This window comes from Melanostigma gelatinosum (assembly GCF_949748355.1).
Source record: "Melanostigma gelatinosum genome assembly, chromosome: 3".
NCBI lineage: Eukaryota > Metazoa > Chordata > Actinopteri > Perciformes > Zoarcidae > Melanostigma > Melanostigma gelatinosum.
Window position 1 is genome coordinate 18,223,243 of NC_136636.1, and position 17,031 is coordinate 18,240,273.

Genomic DNA, 17,031 nt, shown 5'->3' on the forward strand with positions numbered 1-17,031 from the left:
GTATACTGCAGAGAAACTGTGATCTCAGACATCCACTAGGGGGAGCTCCTAATCTACACAGGCAGAGGCAGAGATCCTAAGAAGAAACCCTACATACTGCAGAGGTGAAGAAGATGTATGCAGATGTTGAGTAAGCAAGCAAGGCAGACAAATATACAAATTAATTAAAATAAAATAGGGTTTGCTCACCATGGCGAATCCGACATCAGCTTTCTTTAGTGCAGGTCCATCATTGGTCCCGTCTCCTGTCACAGCCACCACCTGCCTCTGGTCTGTGGTAGTACTGTCAATAATGCCTATCAAACACACAGTGCAAATACACTCAACACATCTGAACGACAACAATCTTGACCAAATAACGTCAGTTAGTTATGGCCTTTGCGAAACTCTGACAAATTATATAAACAGCAAAGCAGACGACCAATGTTAAGACAAGGTGAGTTTAATTTCGATCAGCAGTAATGAATATGAAAACAGTGCAACCAGTTCACCTTTGACGAGTGTGTGCTTGTCGGTTGGGGAAGATCTGGCCAGAACTCGGAGTTTAGGCCAAACCTTGTCAACACGCTCCTGCTCCACCTGGGCATGCAACCACAGACAGAAATAAAAGGACAGGTGGTTACGATTTAGGTTTAGAGAGGTATCTTTGTGTCGTCTGAGCTCAGCCTCTCCCACTCCGACAGAGTTACTGTACCTCTCCTTTCTCATTGCGGATCCTCCTGTTGAACTCTTTGCCATCGATACAGAGGAAGTCGTCTCCGGGGTGGATGATACCACACTTGATGGCTATGGCCCTGGCGGTGTTTATGTTGTCTCCTGTCACCATGCGCACTGTGATGCCGGCACGCTGGCAGCTCTTGATAGCATCGGGCACCTAATGAGTGATTCAAGAACAGATATCAGATATTCACTCTCCTTTGGGCTCTTTATTTGGGTCTCCACTAACTCCTGAGACACATGTCTTGCTTTTTGCTGCTAAACGCTCGAGCTAGTCATTGACTTTGACAGTCCATTTGGTGCTGTGTAGGTAACACATAGTAAGTTTTTAGGGCTTCATTGCTGAAAACAGCTGCCTGCTGCAGCCATAAAAAACGCTACAGCATGAGAGCTGTGAGACTGAAGAAAACCGCAAAGGCAATTGTTTTCTGCACTTTAATCAACTCCTTTGACGAACAAGAAGTCATGTAATCCATTGCTACTATAAAATATTGACTATAGCTATATATATATATATACTGTCCCTTTTTGTACAAACAAGATTCAGCAAAAGCTGAATATTAATTCAGAAACCTTCCTGACAAAGGTCAGTGTGGGCGAGCACTGCACTCCAAACCCACACACAAACAAAGAAACATGGTCACATACAATAACTCCTTCTTTTGCACATACACATAGGCCTGCGTCTCTTTGTCTCTCTGACACACACATGTTCACTGCCACACACACGGAGGAAGGAATATGCATACTTCCCACTTCACACTAACAGACACTTGTGCATATTGCACAAACACATGTGAGCATGCTTGTACTCAAATATGCAAAGTGCAAAATATCACGGATCACCACCGCAATGTATAAATATACCGGGACTGCCGAACTGCCAAATCAAGCTCATGCGTGTTTAACACAAAGGATTTAACTCATTTAAGGGGAGCGGATTACAAAGTAAATCTATACTGGGGAGGAGCTTACAGTTATAATGTATGGCTCATTATAGAAAGCTTAAAAGGAAAACTATGCAACTTTTGCCGGACAGCCACCACATGTGAAATACTTAAACCTACAATAACAGTAGCAGAAGTGGAGACATTTTGAGTCAGTCAGCTGACTCATTAATAATAATACAATTTATTTATAGAGCGCTTTTCACAGACAGAAAATCACAAAGTGCTTAACAGGGCAGAAATTTAAAAGCATAAAAAACACAATGTGACCATAGGGTCAATAAGTTACATACACAGAGAAAATTTTTTAATTAAAATTAAAACATATTTTAAGAGCAGATATGATATGGGTTTTTACACAAACGCCAGCCTAAACAGGTGGGTTTTGAGCTGGCTTTTAAAAGTATCCACAGTATCTGCGAGGTGCAGAGTTGCAGGCAGAGCATTCCAGAGCCTCGGGGCCACTGCCTCAAAGGCTCGGTCACCACGGCTCTTAAATCGTGTGCGTGGGACTGACAGAAGACCTAGAGCATTTGACCTGAGAGTGCGGGCGGGTGAATAGGGGCGAAGTAGATCAGCTACATAAGTCGGAGCCTGACCGTGAAGTGCTCTGTAAGTGATGGTGAGAATTTTAAAGTGTATCCGAGATGCTACAGGAAGCCAGTGGAGAGATCGGAGTACGGGGGTGATGTGAGACCGTCGATTTGTCCGGGTGAGTAATCTGGCGGCAGCGTTTTGGATGAACTGCAGACGGTTAAGAGCAGATGCACTGAGTGATGTGAAAAGTGTGTTACAGTCGTCAACGCGAGAGGAGATAAATGTGTGTATGATCATCTCTAGTTCAGGTGTTGATACGACAGATCTCAGTTTACTGATGTTTCTTAGATGGAAGAAACATGACATGGACAGCTGCTTAACATGAGGGTCAAACGACATGGATCGATCAAAGAAAATCCCTTTGATTAGATTGCGCAGGTTGCAATGGGAAGCAGAGGAGAGTGGACTCATAATCTGCCTGATCATGGGGACAAACTCCTCTGGAGCAATAACTAGGACCTCCGTCTTAGAGTCGTTGAGTTGTAGGCAGTTTTCTGCCGTCCAGTCTCTGATGGCATTGACATCATAAATGTCCTTGACACGGCAATATTTATCTAAAGTTTGATAATATTAGCCACCATAAGTTACTGGTCATGCCAGACTAAATAAGGCCGTAGCTGCAAAATCTCTCTGAGTATTGAAGTGAGCAAAGATGTGTTTTATGCTGAATTCAACTCATTTGTAAAATAAATTATGTGTTATTTCTTCTTTCAAAAGTGACTCATACTTTTATTAAATATTAGAAGTGCAATGCTTTAAAAAGCTCAGAAGTATTACAATTTAGAAAAAACAACCAGATATGCTTTAATTTCCATTTTGGAAAAGGACTAAGTGTTGAAAAGACAACAGCAATGAAGCCAAATTAGCTTTTCACCTCATGACTTTCACAAAATAAAATAATAAATAAAGATCATGAATTGTGGCTACAATTTCCCCAGCAATTTAAAATAGTAAACAAAAAACACAAGTTACATTAATTCATTAGAAGTCTGTTATATATATTACGACCTGACAAATTAAGAAGGCTCTTAAAGTTAATGTTGTTGCAAGAGGAGTAAGATATCACATCCTGGTTTCTCTGCTCTCACAAAGTCATTGTTATCAAGATATCAAGTTCCCGCCTGCCTATCTGGCATCCCACGTGCCTGTTTTGCTCTTCTTTTCCCTTTGGATTCCCACTGCTCTGGTTGACTGGTCATCCGAAAGAGGAGGTGGAGAGAGGAGGAGAGCAGAGACTTATTAAAAATACAATCTGGCCCGACGAAGGTCGAGGGTAGGATAGTAGGTGAGACTGAAAAACAAGCGTCTCGTGTCTCTAATACGGATCTGGTTACACTCGTTTTCTTCGGTTTCTCCTCTTATCCGTCCTGCGGTCCGACATTCCTCTGACATGAACTTGATTTATTTATTTTTTGTTCATCATTCTCCGCCTCTGTCTTTCCTCTTCTCTTTCTTCTCCTTCTTCTCTCCTCTCTCTGGAGGCAACCCCACAGAGCGGCTACAGTTATTAAAAGATTCTGAGGGAAGAAACTGGAGAGACTAATAAATAAACCAAAAACATGTTTACCACTCTGTTTGACCTTTTTAGCAGAGAGGAAAGTCATCTAATTTGCTATATTAGCCAGGCTTACTAAGAGACTTGGAAAGATGTTAGTGGATTGCAGCAGTGCGCCGCTTTTCCACATCAGTTATTGAAAATATCAAATGTTAAGTGACCTTTGTGGTGGGAGAAAGGAGAAATTGTGCAAATTGTCAGGTTTTGGGTAATGCAAGGGGTTATATTCACACCTAAATTGGGAATTATTGGATCACATATATTGCAGAAATCTGCACAATTGCATGTCCACTGTGCAATATTCAGCTTTTTGTCCTTATTTCTTGTTTTTTTAAAGTTTTCATGTCTAATTGTTATTCTTTTCAGGACGACTCTATAGTTTGTTCAAATATACAACCTTAAATAACAATGTGATACAAAAAGGGTTTCTTGTTAGCTTGTCTAGTTAACAAATTAAATTTGAGGATGATGGTTTCTCTTTTGTCCTGTTACTCTCTGTACCTATTATTTTATCTAGGTCCGTTTAGATGCTGACATAACCCGGCTTCACACAGAAAGACAGAGAAAGGTGTAGGGAGAAAGAAAGGTGTGTGCAGAGAAAGTCAAAAGAAAAAGAGAGCAACCAGAGAAAGGTGAAAGTCAAACAGGATACGGAGAGAGGTGGAAACGAGAAAACATGGTTAGGGAGAGGCTGAATGAGAGCCCTTATTAGACAGGGAGGAGGGGGATGGAAAAAAAGATGAAAGGAGGAAGTTGAATAATGCAGTAGTCAGTTAGCTTCCTGCTTCCCTGTACCTGCACAGAAGCTGTCAAGTGAGGTCAGTTTCCAGCTGTACACATAGATACCTCTTTCCACCAGACTGTCTTTGTCCCAATATTATATTTCTTATTTTCTTTAAATTTAATTAATCATGAAATCATTTCTTGATGCACCACTTATTGATATCAATTGCTTTTTATTTTATTTTTTTACCTTCAACAGAGCTGAAAGAAGAACTCAAAGTAAAGATTAGCAATGAGACAAAGTGAGTGAAACCGACTGAATTACAAGTTAAAGCCCTGCAGTCAAATTGCAGCACATTGTTTTAATAAAAATGAATAAGTAAGAGAATCAGTATTACAAGTATTAGAGGTAAGCCATTCAAGTATCATTGTGATTAAGTTCATTTCAAAGAGAGTTAATGATGCCTTATACTACTTGTTAATGTTGGCAGTAGCCCGAGTGGAGCTACTGTGTGTATACTATTTCATTGCAGTTTGGGAGTTTAATCTCCAGGAATGCATACAGTGTCACTGTTGGGTGCAAAACCTTGTAACGTGTCTCCAAATTAGGTGATTTTTACATAATGTACATTTTTGGAGATTTTCACTCAAGAACAGGAATATTTTGTGATCTTATTTTATTTTGAATATAACATTTTCGCCTCCAAGTTTAAAAGTAAACAACAGTAAAATGAAGTCCCCTTATAAAATAAATTTAAATTAAAGTATAAAACTCATCTATACCACACGTCAATATCTAGTAAAATAAACTCTGAACGTCCTAAAGCCGTGTCCCGACCAGAAATTGAACATTTGAGGAACCAATGTAAGGAATCAATTAATTAACATATCATCTATATAATACAGTGTATATTCACAATTCGTAACATTGTAAAACACACATGTGAAAAAATTAGCAAAGTATGGAAACTGAGCTGCAAACATTCCGTCAAGCTGATCGGTCCAGTCTGGAGTGTGCATTTCACGAATCAATAATCATTTAGTGAAGCAATCAATCAGTGAAGCAATTGACAAACACACACACCCTAATGTCAAGTCTTTCAAATGACACATGATCCCTATGAGCTCACTGTGCAGGCTGCTACTATCACAAGAGTGTTGCTGCTTCTTCAATATTTGTCCCCACAGCTCCACTTGTTTAGATGTGACATTATCATCCACTACTCGAGACTAAGAATGCAATGATAAATGTTCAGCCAGTTAGAGATTTGGAGAAGGGGGATGAGGGGGGATGCCATCCCTCTTATTAGCAAAATGACTAAAATGCACCCACCTTTTTAAAGCTGCAGGAATTTCCTGAAAAACAATGTATAGACTCGTAAAAAGTAATCCCTCTCAATCATCACTTCTGACACACTAGAACAAAGACTTTCTGGGCTGATGTAACTAAAATCCTGAACTGTATATGTGTGGTGTGGGCTTTCTACCAATGGGTTTACTTTGCAAACTACTTAAGTGGCTTATTAACAATCCCAGGATTTGAAATCCAGGACAATTCAAGGAAAATTGCATGAAAGAGGTTTTTAGAGGCTGGTCCAGAATCCCATATTAAAAACAACAGATAAGTACACGGTAAATATGAAATACTCTGTTCCTATGGGTAGCATACTTTTTTATCCAAACTGTATGTCTTCAGTTTGGCAAAAAAAGTCCTCAAATACTGATTCATTCTTCCAACATCATGTACAGAGTTCATTAGGAGGCTTATCTTCAGTACTAAGAGGTGTACAACACTTTCTTCCATGAATACTTCCATCAAACTGTACCACATTAAAAACACATGTACTGTTCTCCCAGTCTGAAGCAATCTTAAAAATATATCAGAGATTTCCTAAACACATGTACAACCTTTAGGTCATGGTGAGGAGGACACACTCGTGACTCAGCTTCTTATACTGTAGCATACAGTAAAGCCCATTTACCCAACATCCACTCCTCTCAGTGTGTTGCCAACATATTTCACACTCTCCTACCTCTGGCCGGACAGGGTCCTCTATCCCAACAATACAGATGGCTGTGAGGTCATTGAGGATGTTGGACTCATCGTCCCAGTAGGGCTCGGGATCACCGGAGAAGTTACGGTACGCCACACAGATGGTCCTAAGGCCTTCGCATGCCATGGGCTCGATCACCTTCTTGATCATCTCGTCCTTGTCCCGTGGACGGAAAACCCTCGACTCACCCACGTCGTTCAGGATATTGCTGCATCTGTAATTAAGAGTGGAGTGGTGGGAACAGGGTATCTTAAATTGATTGTCAAAATGACCCAACATGGAAAACCAAATATAATGAGGAGTATTTCAACCTATGCACCTTAAATGAACAGAAAACACAACCATCATCATTCATGCTTCATCATTGTAGACAAGCATTAAGTGTCACAAGTATCTAACACTTAAAGGAATATCTTTTTAAATACGCTTATTTGCTTGGCCACCAGAGCACTGCCTACATTACTAATGGAGCCAAAATACATTAGAATCTAGAAGAAATGGATTTATCATTCGCTAAATAATTGAATATAAAAATGGAAAATAAACAGGTGTACTGGCATGAAGTACAAAACACAGAGCTTGTTCAGATTCACCTAATATAAGCCATTTAAAAAAGAAAAAATGTTATTTGTGCAAAAGCCATTTTAAGATTTTTTGCAGTCTCAGCTAAAATTGGTGTTACATATAACCTAGCTTTATCTGTACATTATATGTATTAAATTAGTTTAATCCACAGTGTAACAGCCATTTATTACAATTTCTTGTCAAAAAGATAATTTCTGCTCCTTTTCTGGGTGCTGGGAGCGTTTTAACGGCGTCTCATGTTTTTCTCAGAGTCACTCATTTGTTACTGTACTGTTATTGTAATGTTCTGTAAAATGACACAATTGTGTGACCTTCTCGTGGAAATTCAGCTCTCTCTCACTGCCTAGGCGGGGAATGTATAGGTTATACCCTCAAGTACATTATGCACTCAAAATAAAAGCTCTTGATGATGTCATATTACTGCTATTACCATCAGAATCATCTCATTTTAATCACAAAACCAGACTCACTTTTTGAGCACGATCTCAGAGGCTCCCTTGCTGTACATGCGGAAGCTCCCATCAGACAATTTGATGACTGTGCTCATGGACTTCCTGACCGAGTTGAAGGTGTAGACTTTGTAAAGCTTTTCCTCTGGGATCTGGTTTCTTATTGGCTGATAATCCCGCTTCAGGTCCAAGACCAATCCCAGCAGGCCGCACTCTGTCTTGTTGCCTACCTGCTTGGGCAGACCTCCTTGCCTATCTGGGGGCTGGAGAGGGGAAGAGATTTTCGGATGTTCAGTTTTATTTTCAGTCAAATATTTGCTGCAATATAGTCGTATTTTCTCTCTGTGGTTGTTTTTCACTTTTCTTTTTAATATATGATTTGATTATTTACTTAGTTTACCCCTCATTTTATATACTTTCATGCATGCTTTCTGAAATGGCAAATAAAAAAAATGCTGGTATAGCGACTCAAGTCTTTGATTAAAAGATTTGAAGAACCAACACTCGATACTGATTGTTCTGTGATCTATCCATTCACTGAGATTCTCTTTTCGTCAGCCCTCGAAATAGCTGCTGGTGATAATTAACCAGCTAGCAGGTGAAAGGGTTGCTCTGTGTGGGAGGGTGGGAGATGAGTTAGATGGAATCAAATTTGGATGTTCTTATTTTAGGCATTCTGCTCAATCCATTGCAAACTGTGTACATTTAGAAGCGTGTTTTTCTCCGGTTTCAGTAAACATCTCAGTATCAACATTTGTACATGACGACATGGACTGTGTCATGACTATAGAGACAGCAGCACTGGGTGGCATGTTTTATTTTCTTTTTTTACATAAATCATGTAAAGTATGGTTTGGATATGATCGTTGTTTAAATGACCAATTTACATGCAGATTGTGTGGTCAGCTTGTGGGAAACTAAGCGTTGCCATGGTAACACTGGGCAAAGCATACTTGGAAGGAGAGACTTGGGAGAAGAGAGGCTGCTCTCTCTCTCTCTCTCTCCGCCACTTGGGGATTCGTACTCATTGGCTCAGATTCTCTTTCAGGATTTTCACTCATCAAACTTCACACATGGTCCAATATTTCTGTGTCTCCCTTTTCATCTGTTCCCCAGTCCTTATTGATGAGTATTTCCCCCGCTTCACTCCATTTACTCACTCACTCTAATTTGTCAAATCACACAGAAATACGACCAATACATTTGCGTCTTCATCCTACACACACACACACACACACACACACACACCACTTAAGTGACACTGATGCTGATAAGCCAGGACACATATAAGAGTGTGCAATCCTTACTGTCATTATTCATAGCATGCCTCTTCACATAACCACACACTCTCCAGCTGATATTCATTTTAGTTTGATGACAGACATGTGGGGACAAAAAAGATCAACTTCACTCATCAGAAATGCTAATCAAGGAAATAATGATGATTATCACTGTTGACTAATCTGCTGATTACTTTCTCAATTGATTGATTGTTTGCTTTGAAAATGTCAGAACATTATGATGAAGGCAGTCTCTTCAAATACCTTATTTCATCCAACCATCAGCCTAAAATATTCTGTTTACCATCATATATACAAAGAAAAGCAGCAAATACAATTCAGTTCAATTTCAGTTGTTTGACCAAGCGTTTGATAAACGTATTGTTTACGCTCTTAAGGAAATAAGCACAACTTGGGCAACATTAATCAAATTTGTTGTAAAATTGAACAAAAGCAAGTAAGTGTTGTTGTTAATCAGTGTTGTTCATTCGGACTCCTATTAGCTGGCACTGAGCTGAAAGCTAGTCTCCCTGGGGTCTCGCTAGATAGTACCTTCAGTACGCTTGGCAAGTACACTTACAGCTAAAGAACAGCATGCCAGGTACACTCTCTTTCTCTAACACACACACACCTACGCACACACACAGACAACAATAGAGCATGTCAAAAGCACACTGAACATAATGCATCTGACTTGCCGCTAAGCAGACACCTTCAGTCTGTGCTATTTGCCCCCAAAATAGATTTACTGCAGGCTTTCTGTTCCGCTTCTCAACAAGCCTCCAACCAAGATTACATTCAAAAAGATAGCTTGACATTTTCCATGCTTTGCATTTCACTTTCTATTTGTTGTTTTCTTCACTCAGCACTTGGCAAAATGTGTTGAGAAAGATTCGGTATCGACAGTGTAGTTAATCACTTTAATGGCTTGTTGGAATTTGTGCACTCACTCTCCATCTAACGGCCGCTCTTCTCCACCTGCTAACGATGTTTTGATAGAGAATGCTAATAACGTGCCAAAGCCTTTAATATATTTTCCATGCAGTAACTAAGAAAATAATACTCGAATGCAATCTATACACTGAACTGAGGGACTAAGAAAGGTGTCGTACTTGTTTGCTGTAAAACCCTTCGAGGGAACATTTGTGATTTGGGGATTATATAATAGGATAGAAGGATTCAAAGCAATCTGTATTAATTTGGCTGAATTTTGCAAAGCTTAATTCACCTGTCCAGTGAGGGATATATCTGCTTTCAATGTTTGCTTAAGCGGCTCAATATTTAAAATCCACAATTTCTAAAGAAACAATGGTTATTGATTCATTCCGGCTCGGCCGTATTTTACATGTCTGTTTTGCTGCAGCTGCTATGAGGCAGATGTTCCAGCGGAGAGGGTGAGAGAGAAAATCCATCTAAAATCTCATTAATCATTCAAACCCAATCAGAGAACTGGCCCATGTTCACCTAGTAATTGGACATATCTGGTTAATGTTCAGCTGTGTGTCTCACAGACACAGACAAGAGTATAAATACTTTATTCCGAGTTTGCGGTAAATAACAGAATGAATGCCTTTTCCTAATGACCAATGATTACATCAGGAAGACACTGCCTGTCATTGGCTAATGAGACGATGGAACAAATGGTGCCATCCGCACTGTCTGCTACGTGTTTGGGAGAATAAGCTCCCAGCAACAGGAAAAAACATCACACTAAACAACTACATGACCAGCTGAAAACCATACAGGATGTATTATAGTGTTAAACGATCATTCATACATAAAGGGTCGTTTGCTTTATAAAACACATTCAAAGTTGCTATAGGCATTATTCTTCCCTGCTATTTATAAAGCAGTAAATCAGCAGTTCCACAAGCTATGAGTAATTTTAGTAATCAAACTCATTTAAGTGCAAAACACTTGTATTTTAAGTCATATAGTCAGCCTTCAAGACATATTTTTCCTAAAAGAAGAGTATTATCTGACCAAGGGGTATCAGTTATTCCACTTGTTATGTGGTTCCCTTTGCTTCATGATGTTTGTACATATTTTGATTTTGAGTCCGGAATAATTCTTTCTGATTCATACCCAGATTTTGGAAGACTAATTTTATATTTCACATTCGCCTATTAATGATAATATGCAACTTAAGTTGTACAGCATCTTTCATCCAAGAAATGTAGCACTAAGTGCTTGACATTTAAGACCGCTGCTTTTTATTCTCAGAGATGCCACAGGGGTTTTGTTTGACGCGAGATTCTACGCACAAGGACAGTTGCTGGCATGGGATGCCCAACGTTGGCACGACAGTGCTATAGTTGGCACGTCGTGGCCTGGACGTGGCTAAGGAACAGCTGCCCTCTCCTTGGTCCTTAGGTGCTCCCGCGGGCAAGGACATATGCCAGAGGGAGAGCTGGCAACTTTACTTCCTATTCCACCCGGGGCTCTCCTTAATCCATCCATCCTGTTCCTTCCCTTTGTCTTCCATTTTCTTCCCCTTCTCTTCACACTCAACCCCACCCTCTTACTCCTGTGTCTTTCTATTTCGGTCCCTGTTTTCATACTTTTTGTGCCGTCATTCCCTCACTCATTCCCTCACTCTATCCCTATCATCCTTCCTCCCTCTGGATGACTGTCTCCTGTTGCTCATTATCAGTTTCCCCAGTCTCTTACTGCGGCCCACTCCGACTGCCTCCACCTTCCTTTTCGCTCCCTCTTTCAATGTAGGAATGGATGATATTCTTCCTCTCCACATGACTGTACCAGCCAACTGGGCCAAGGCCTGGAGGCATGCTGCAGGGCAGTGACACAGTCTTCCAGTCCATGATGAGGACACTTGTCACGCCAGTGTGGTTTCTCACTCGTCCTCTTGTATAATTTTCCAATCTCCCTTCATCCATTTTTCGCAATTGTCCTTGCTTCCATTTACCCCTTCACTACATATTTACCCCCTCCCCTTCTATTTGATTTAACAGATTTCCTTTATTTCCACCTAATGTGTTGTTATGACTTTTATTTGCCCTTCTGCTTCAGAGATTTGATTGATCACATATGGAGTCGACAAAATGTCACTTGTGTACCTATCTATTGATATAGAAAAAACACAAATTTTGATTAAGTTGCCTGTAACTTTCATTCTGCCTTAATTAACTATTTCATAAATATCAGATTGATTTATCTTTTGAATGATGCACACTTAAAATGTACTTTATGGTTATTATCTGAGGTCTGGTCACCATACTGTAGGTGTAGCTGATTGGGGATCGCTGAAATGCAACACAAAATTGCTTGACATTCATATAATATTCTATAAATTAGATTTTTGTTTTTTTATTTAACAAATTATTAGATTTATTACCACTGACCTCTCACTCTCAATAAAGCTTGCATGTATTTCATTTACACTGACTAGACAAAAACTAGAAACACAGTGTCTGAAAGAGAGGGAAATGCATGCCATTAAGCTTTGTGCCCCTGAAACATCAAAGCATTGTCATTGTAATGTGATAACTTCTCTTTCACTGCAATCTCAGCAACACTGTAAAATCTGTGAGGAAGTGCTGAACACACAAAGAGAGAACAAGAGAAGGGAATGACATCATTCTTCTGAAGATGTCTCTGTTTCTGCTCTTTTTCCACTGGTTCTCTTTCTCCTCCCTCGGTGTCCAAAACTGCTCCATGGGAACACCGGGTGCTTCAAGCTAAAGACATCCAAATCACTCTCATCTCTCCTCCATGTTGTGCACACAAGCATGCAACGTCCAGATGACAAAAGCACTGTGAGCCAAAGCCAATTATAGCAGGACCTCACTACCGAACAAAAATGAGGGAGTATGTTGTAATAACGAATAATAAAATGCTCATTGTTGAGCGACAGATGGAGGTTTTTTTTTCTATTTAACGTGAACTGAATCGTGTTTTTCTATCATCTACATTTCAACATCAGAAACATTCTGTCAAGTTGATTTTCTTAACTGCATACTGAGCTTCTGTAATTTTCCCCAAGTGCCTATTTCTCAAAATTGAAGCCATATTTGTGAGTATAGGTGTGTGTGTGTGTGTGTGTGTGTGTGTGTGTCTGTTATACCTCTTTTGTCCCTGACCAGAATAATGACCTGAGCAGGTGGTTGAAACAACATGAGACTGAGCTCCCAGGACACTCACAGCCGTGCTAAACACATGCCACTGTGTTGCGAGAACATACATTTGTGATCTGAATACCTCAGTGTGAGTATGCCTGATGTGACAGATGTGTGCAACTGCACTTTACCAGTTTTAAACAAAGTCTTCTTATTGAAGCATTTAATACATCTCATATATAATGGGGACAAAAACTAAGAATGTGAGGAGAAAGTTGAGAGAAAAAGTTGCTGTTTTGCTATGAGGCTCTTGCCACTGGCATGTTCCTTAAATGACCTCAGTATATTGACGTCACTGAATGCCGTTCACAAATTACTCCGTAGCATGCTTTACTTGTCTGCAAGAGACATGCAAGGCAAATTGGTGGGCTTATTTGTATGCACAGATATATCCTTTTTTAGAATATATGAATAAGTGTGCATGTGCACATGGATACAGTATCTACGAGCATGTACATGTGCTTATACTGTATGTATGGATCATTGTGTAAATGTGTGTGAATTTCTCCCCCAATGATGAGGCTCCTTCACTTCAGAGTCAGTATGTGTTGACAAAAGATGAAGAGGCATAACACTGGCTGTATTATGAAGCCAGAGAGGGTACTGATGTGGGTATCAAAGCCTGCCTCTTTGCCTTTGTGTGGTGGCCATCAAAGACTTCCATAGCCATCATGGCATCCCACAGGATTGGCCTCGTATATAAGAACACACCAGCCAGCATACTGCAAGGCTGGAGTGGCACTGAGGGAGTGGGGGGTGGCTGGGGGAGGAGAAGGGGATGTACTAAATATTACTCAGAAATGTCCCTTTTGCATCCTGCTTTCTGAGTTCACTTCATTCCTTAATTATGTCCGTCTTTCTCTGTCTTGGTTTCCCTTTGTACCTATTATTGTGCTAGATTTTGTGTTCTGCACTATATTTATTCAAGTATATTCTGTGGATATATGCATGGATGAGCAGACTTGGATGTATGTGGGTAGCTAAGTTGTACAGTAATTACTACTGATGGAAGGTAACAAACAGTACAAGTATGTAAGCTGATATTTTTTGAAGTTCACCCTAAGTTTAACTCCTACTTTAGTGCATGAGGTAACCTCTTTTATGAATGAAAAGATTATAGAACAGACTTAATGTGACATTTAATCCAACAAGTTGAATGAGAGTAGTAGCCAAGACAGGAAATAAACCCCAGCAACAGTGTAAAGTCCTGTTTAAAACATTGTTCATATTATCACAAGTCTGTGAATGTCATCTATAGACACATGGTTCAAATGGTGATTGAGGTTTCTTGATGGAACTATGCGGTTGCCTCAGTTTTTTTCTTTACCAAGATCTAATGCATTCAGAAAATGTGTTCCCTTTTTGAAAAACCAGGACAATCAGACATCTCCATGAAATCAAGCGGTTGCAGAGTGCATCTTTATCACAGTCAGTTCCCATAGAGACCCAAAATAATTCAACATCACATGCCTTGTTCTCACTTGTTTTCCATATTTGTCTTTGTCAAGTAACAACCAAGCGTTCTCATTTTAGACATGTAGTGTTATGCACATTATGTGTTGAAGGATATATTCCTTTCACAGTTAGCTTGTTAGTTTGGAATATCATTGTTTTTTTTCCTCTAATCATGATTTTAAGAAATTCTACATTTTATCAAATTTACATATAAACCTGAATTTGTATTCTGAAGGTACCGCTCAGACTATTGTACACATGATGCAAAAACGACTGCACCACTAGTTATTTTCCTGTTTCTATCACATTTCTAACTTTTCTGAATTGAAAAGACTACAACGCAGGCTATAGGTCTAAACCAAATACAGTGTCACTTTTTGGTATTTGGTCTGTGTTTTATATATTTAGATACGTGCTGTGTGAGCGGACAAAAAAAAGGGTTTTAAAAATCACTCTGGGAGACATTGTGTTTCTTGTGCGCCTGCAGTAACTGCATTGCTTTTCTGCTGTGCGTCAAAGACACACACAAGTATGTAGCTCTACATCTCAAAACCGAGTGACCAACACACTTCACCGAGACTGTGATTGCGCCTTGAGGTGTAGGAAGTAAAAATCGGTGGGATCCTTCTATCGCAGATGTCCCGCCTGCTCAGCTCATTCCCCATGCGAGTTCCAGAAGGGTATTTTTCAGTTGGTTGGCCATAGACTCTTAAGGGCTTTACAAGGATAGTGACACAGACAGGCACAAATGTGTGTGTGTGTGTGTGTGTGTAGGTGTGTGTGTGTGTGTGTGTGTGTGTGTGTGTGTGTGTGTGTGTGTGTATGTGCAGGTGAGGAATCACGGTCATGCAAAAATTATTACTGAGACATGTAGCTCCAGTTGGAAATTTGGCAATCTTTACTTTTAAGACATTTATGCCAAATGCATTAATATGAAAATAATGTTTCAGTCCTGTAGACTGAAGGAACATCTATGCAAACAGGTTTCAGATTCTGAGATCAGAACATGTAACAGTCTGTCCGTCTATGTCATGTTGTATACAGGTCTTATTGATTTAGAGAGAATGTCTCTTCACTGCAATCACCGTAAACAAGAGACAATCTCCAGCATTTAGCTGGATTGGATTAAATTACAGTCTGCTATGCTCTGAATATCAGATAAGACAAAATTACACAAACGTTCTCAAGGTGACAAGTTGAGTGAATGCCTGATGAATCTAAAGCAGCAGCCAAGGACACAGACTGCCTGCTTCGCCAAGAAGAAAGCACCGCAGAACTGTCTCACTGTTACACCAGGGCTGCTCTCATCATGTGGTTTCACTGCTCACACAGAGCGAGCTGAAATCTATCCAGCTAACCCGCGATATGTAAGACTTAACTAAATAGGCTTCAGTATGATAGAATATCTTAAATATTGTGATACGGGTTCACAGAGAGTGCCACATATGATGTGCAGTATACAAGTAAAAGGACTTTATATAGACTTAGTTACTATTTAGTAAAATATAAATAAAAGAACATGTTTAGGTGCATGTGTTCAGATGCAGTAACATTCCTGTTCAACCCCTAAAAGAAAGGCTCTGAAGTATCGTCTACAATGGCGACCACTACAAGTGACTTACCAGTATCTTGGTGGTGTAGGCGCTGTTGATGGAGATGGCATTGACCAGTAACTCCAGTGATTTGGGTGACAGAGCTCCAGGTTCTGGGATTTCTTTGTAGTGCACATCTCCAATGTAACACTGCACAACCGTCATGCGGTTGGTGGTCAGCGTGCCTGTCTTGTCGGAACAGATGGCTGTAGCATTGCCCATCGTTTCACATGCATCCAGGTGACGCACCAGGTTGTTGTCTTTCATCATTTTCTGTTGGTAGGAAACAACATGATGACCATGAATGAATGCATATTTGAAAATACTTTAAAATATTAGATTAGACTATTAGATGGATTACCGATTGGCTTAATAGGCACTACTTAAACTTCGCTGGCTATAATGGCATTAATACAAAAAGAGGGATGCTTATGCTTTAACATTGTATGTTAAAATACTTATTTAATTCAAAGCAACAGTTGAAAAACAACTGGGAACTTCCCTTTCTCAAAAATAATTTAAAAAACTAAACAAAACAACAAATAAAACAAAATAAAAATTCCTCAGAATATTTCACAGTTAAAGAAGGAGAACTGACTTCAGAGGCACAGGTGAACACACTACCTTATACTGAATTTATATGTGTAAATGGACCGACCTTACAGCAAAAGTATAGCAGTGTACAACTCGTTCTCACTCCAAAACTCTTACATTATATACCGCGATGTGCCAGTGCCCCACGAACCGGGCTTTCAACTAACTCCACCGTAAACCCACATGTATCTGTATTAGACACTTAGAGGAACTGACGTAGTATTAAGTGCAAGATTATCCACTTGGGTGGGCGGGAGGTGTGGTGGATGGGTCAAACAAATAGAAAGGACTTTGACTCAGAAAACCGCTGTCCGTGTCAAACTAAAAGTCAACATGACCTATTTTGT

General features: G+C 39.9%; 1 protein-coding gene across 8 annotated transcripts in view; it reads right to left on the reverse strand.

Moving 5' to 3' along the window:
* atp2b2 (ATPase plasma membrane Ca2+ transporting 2) overlaps nt 1-17,031 on the reverse strand; it is a gene marked incomplete at its 5' end in the record, with an annotated part of 60,403 nt that overhangs the window by 7,942 nt on the left and 35,430 nt on the right. For all 8 annotated transcript variants that reach the window (XM_079265408.1, XM_079265406.1, XM_079265404.1 and 5 more), the window contains 6 exons: nt 190-296; nt 492-579; nt 695-874; nt 6,573-6,807; nt 7,649-7,890; nt 16,121-16,363. In XM_079265408.1, the coding sequence (XP_079121534.1) occupies nt 190-296; nt 492-579; nt 695-874; nt 6,573-6,807; nt 7,649-7,890; nt 16,121-16,363 (1,095 nt within the window). The remainder of the gene's footprint in view (nt 1-189; nt 297-491; nt 580-694; nt 875-6,572; nt 6,808-7,648; nt 7,891-16,120; nt 16,364-17,031) is intronic.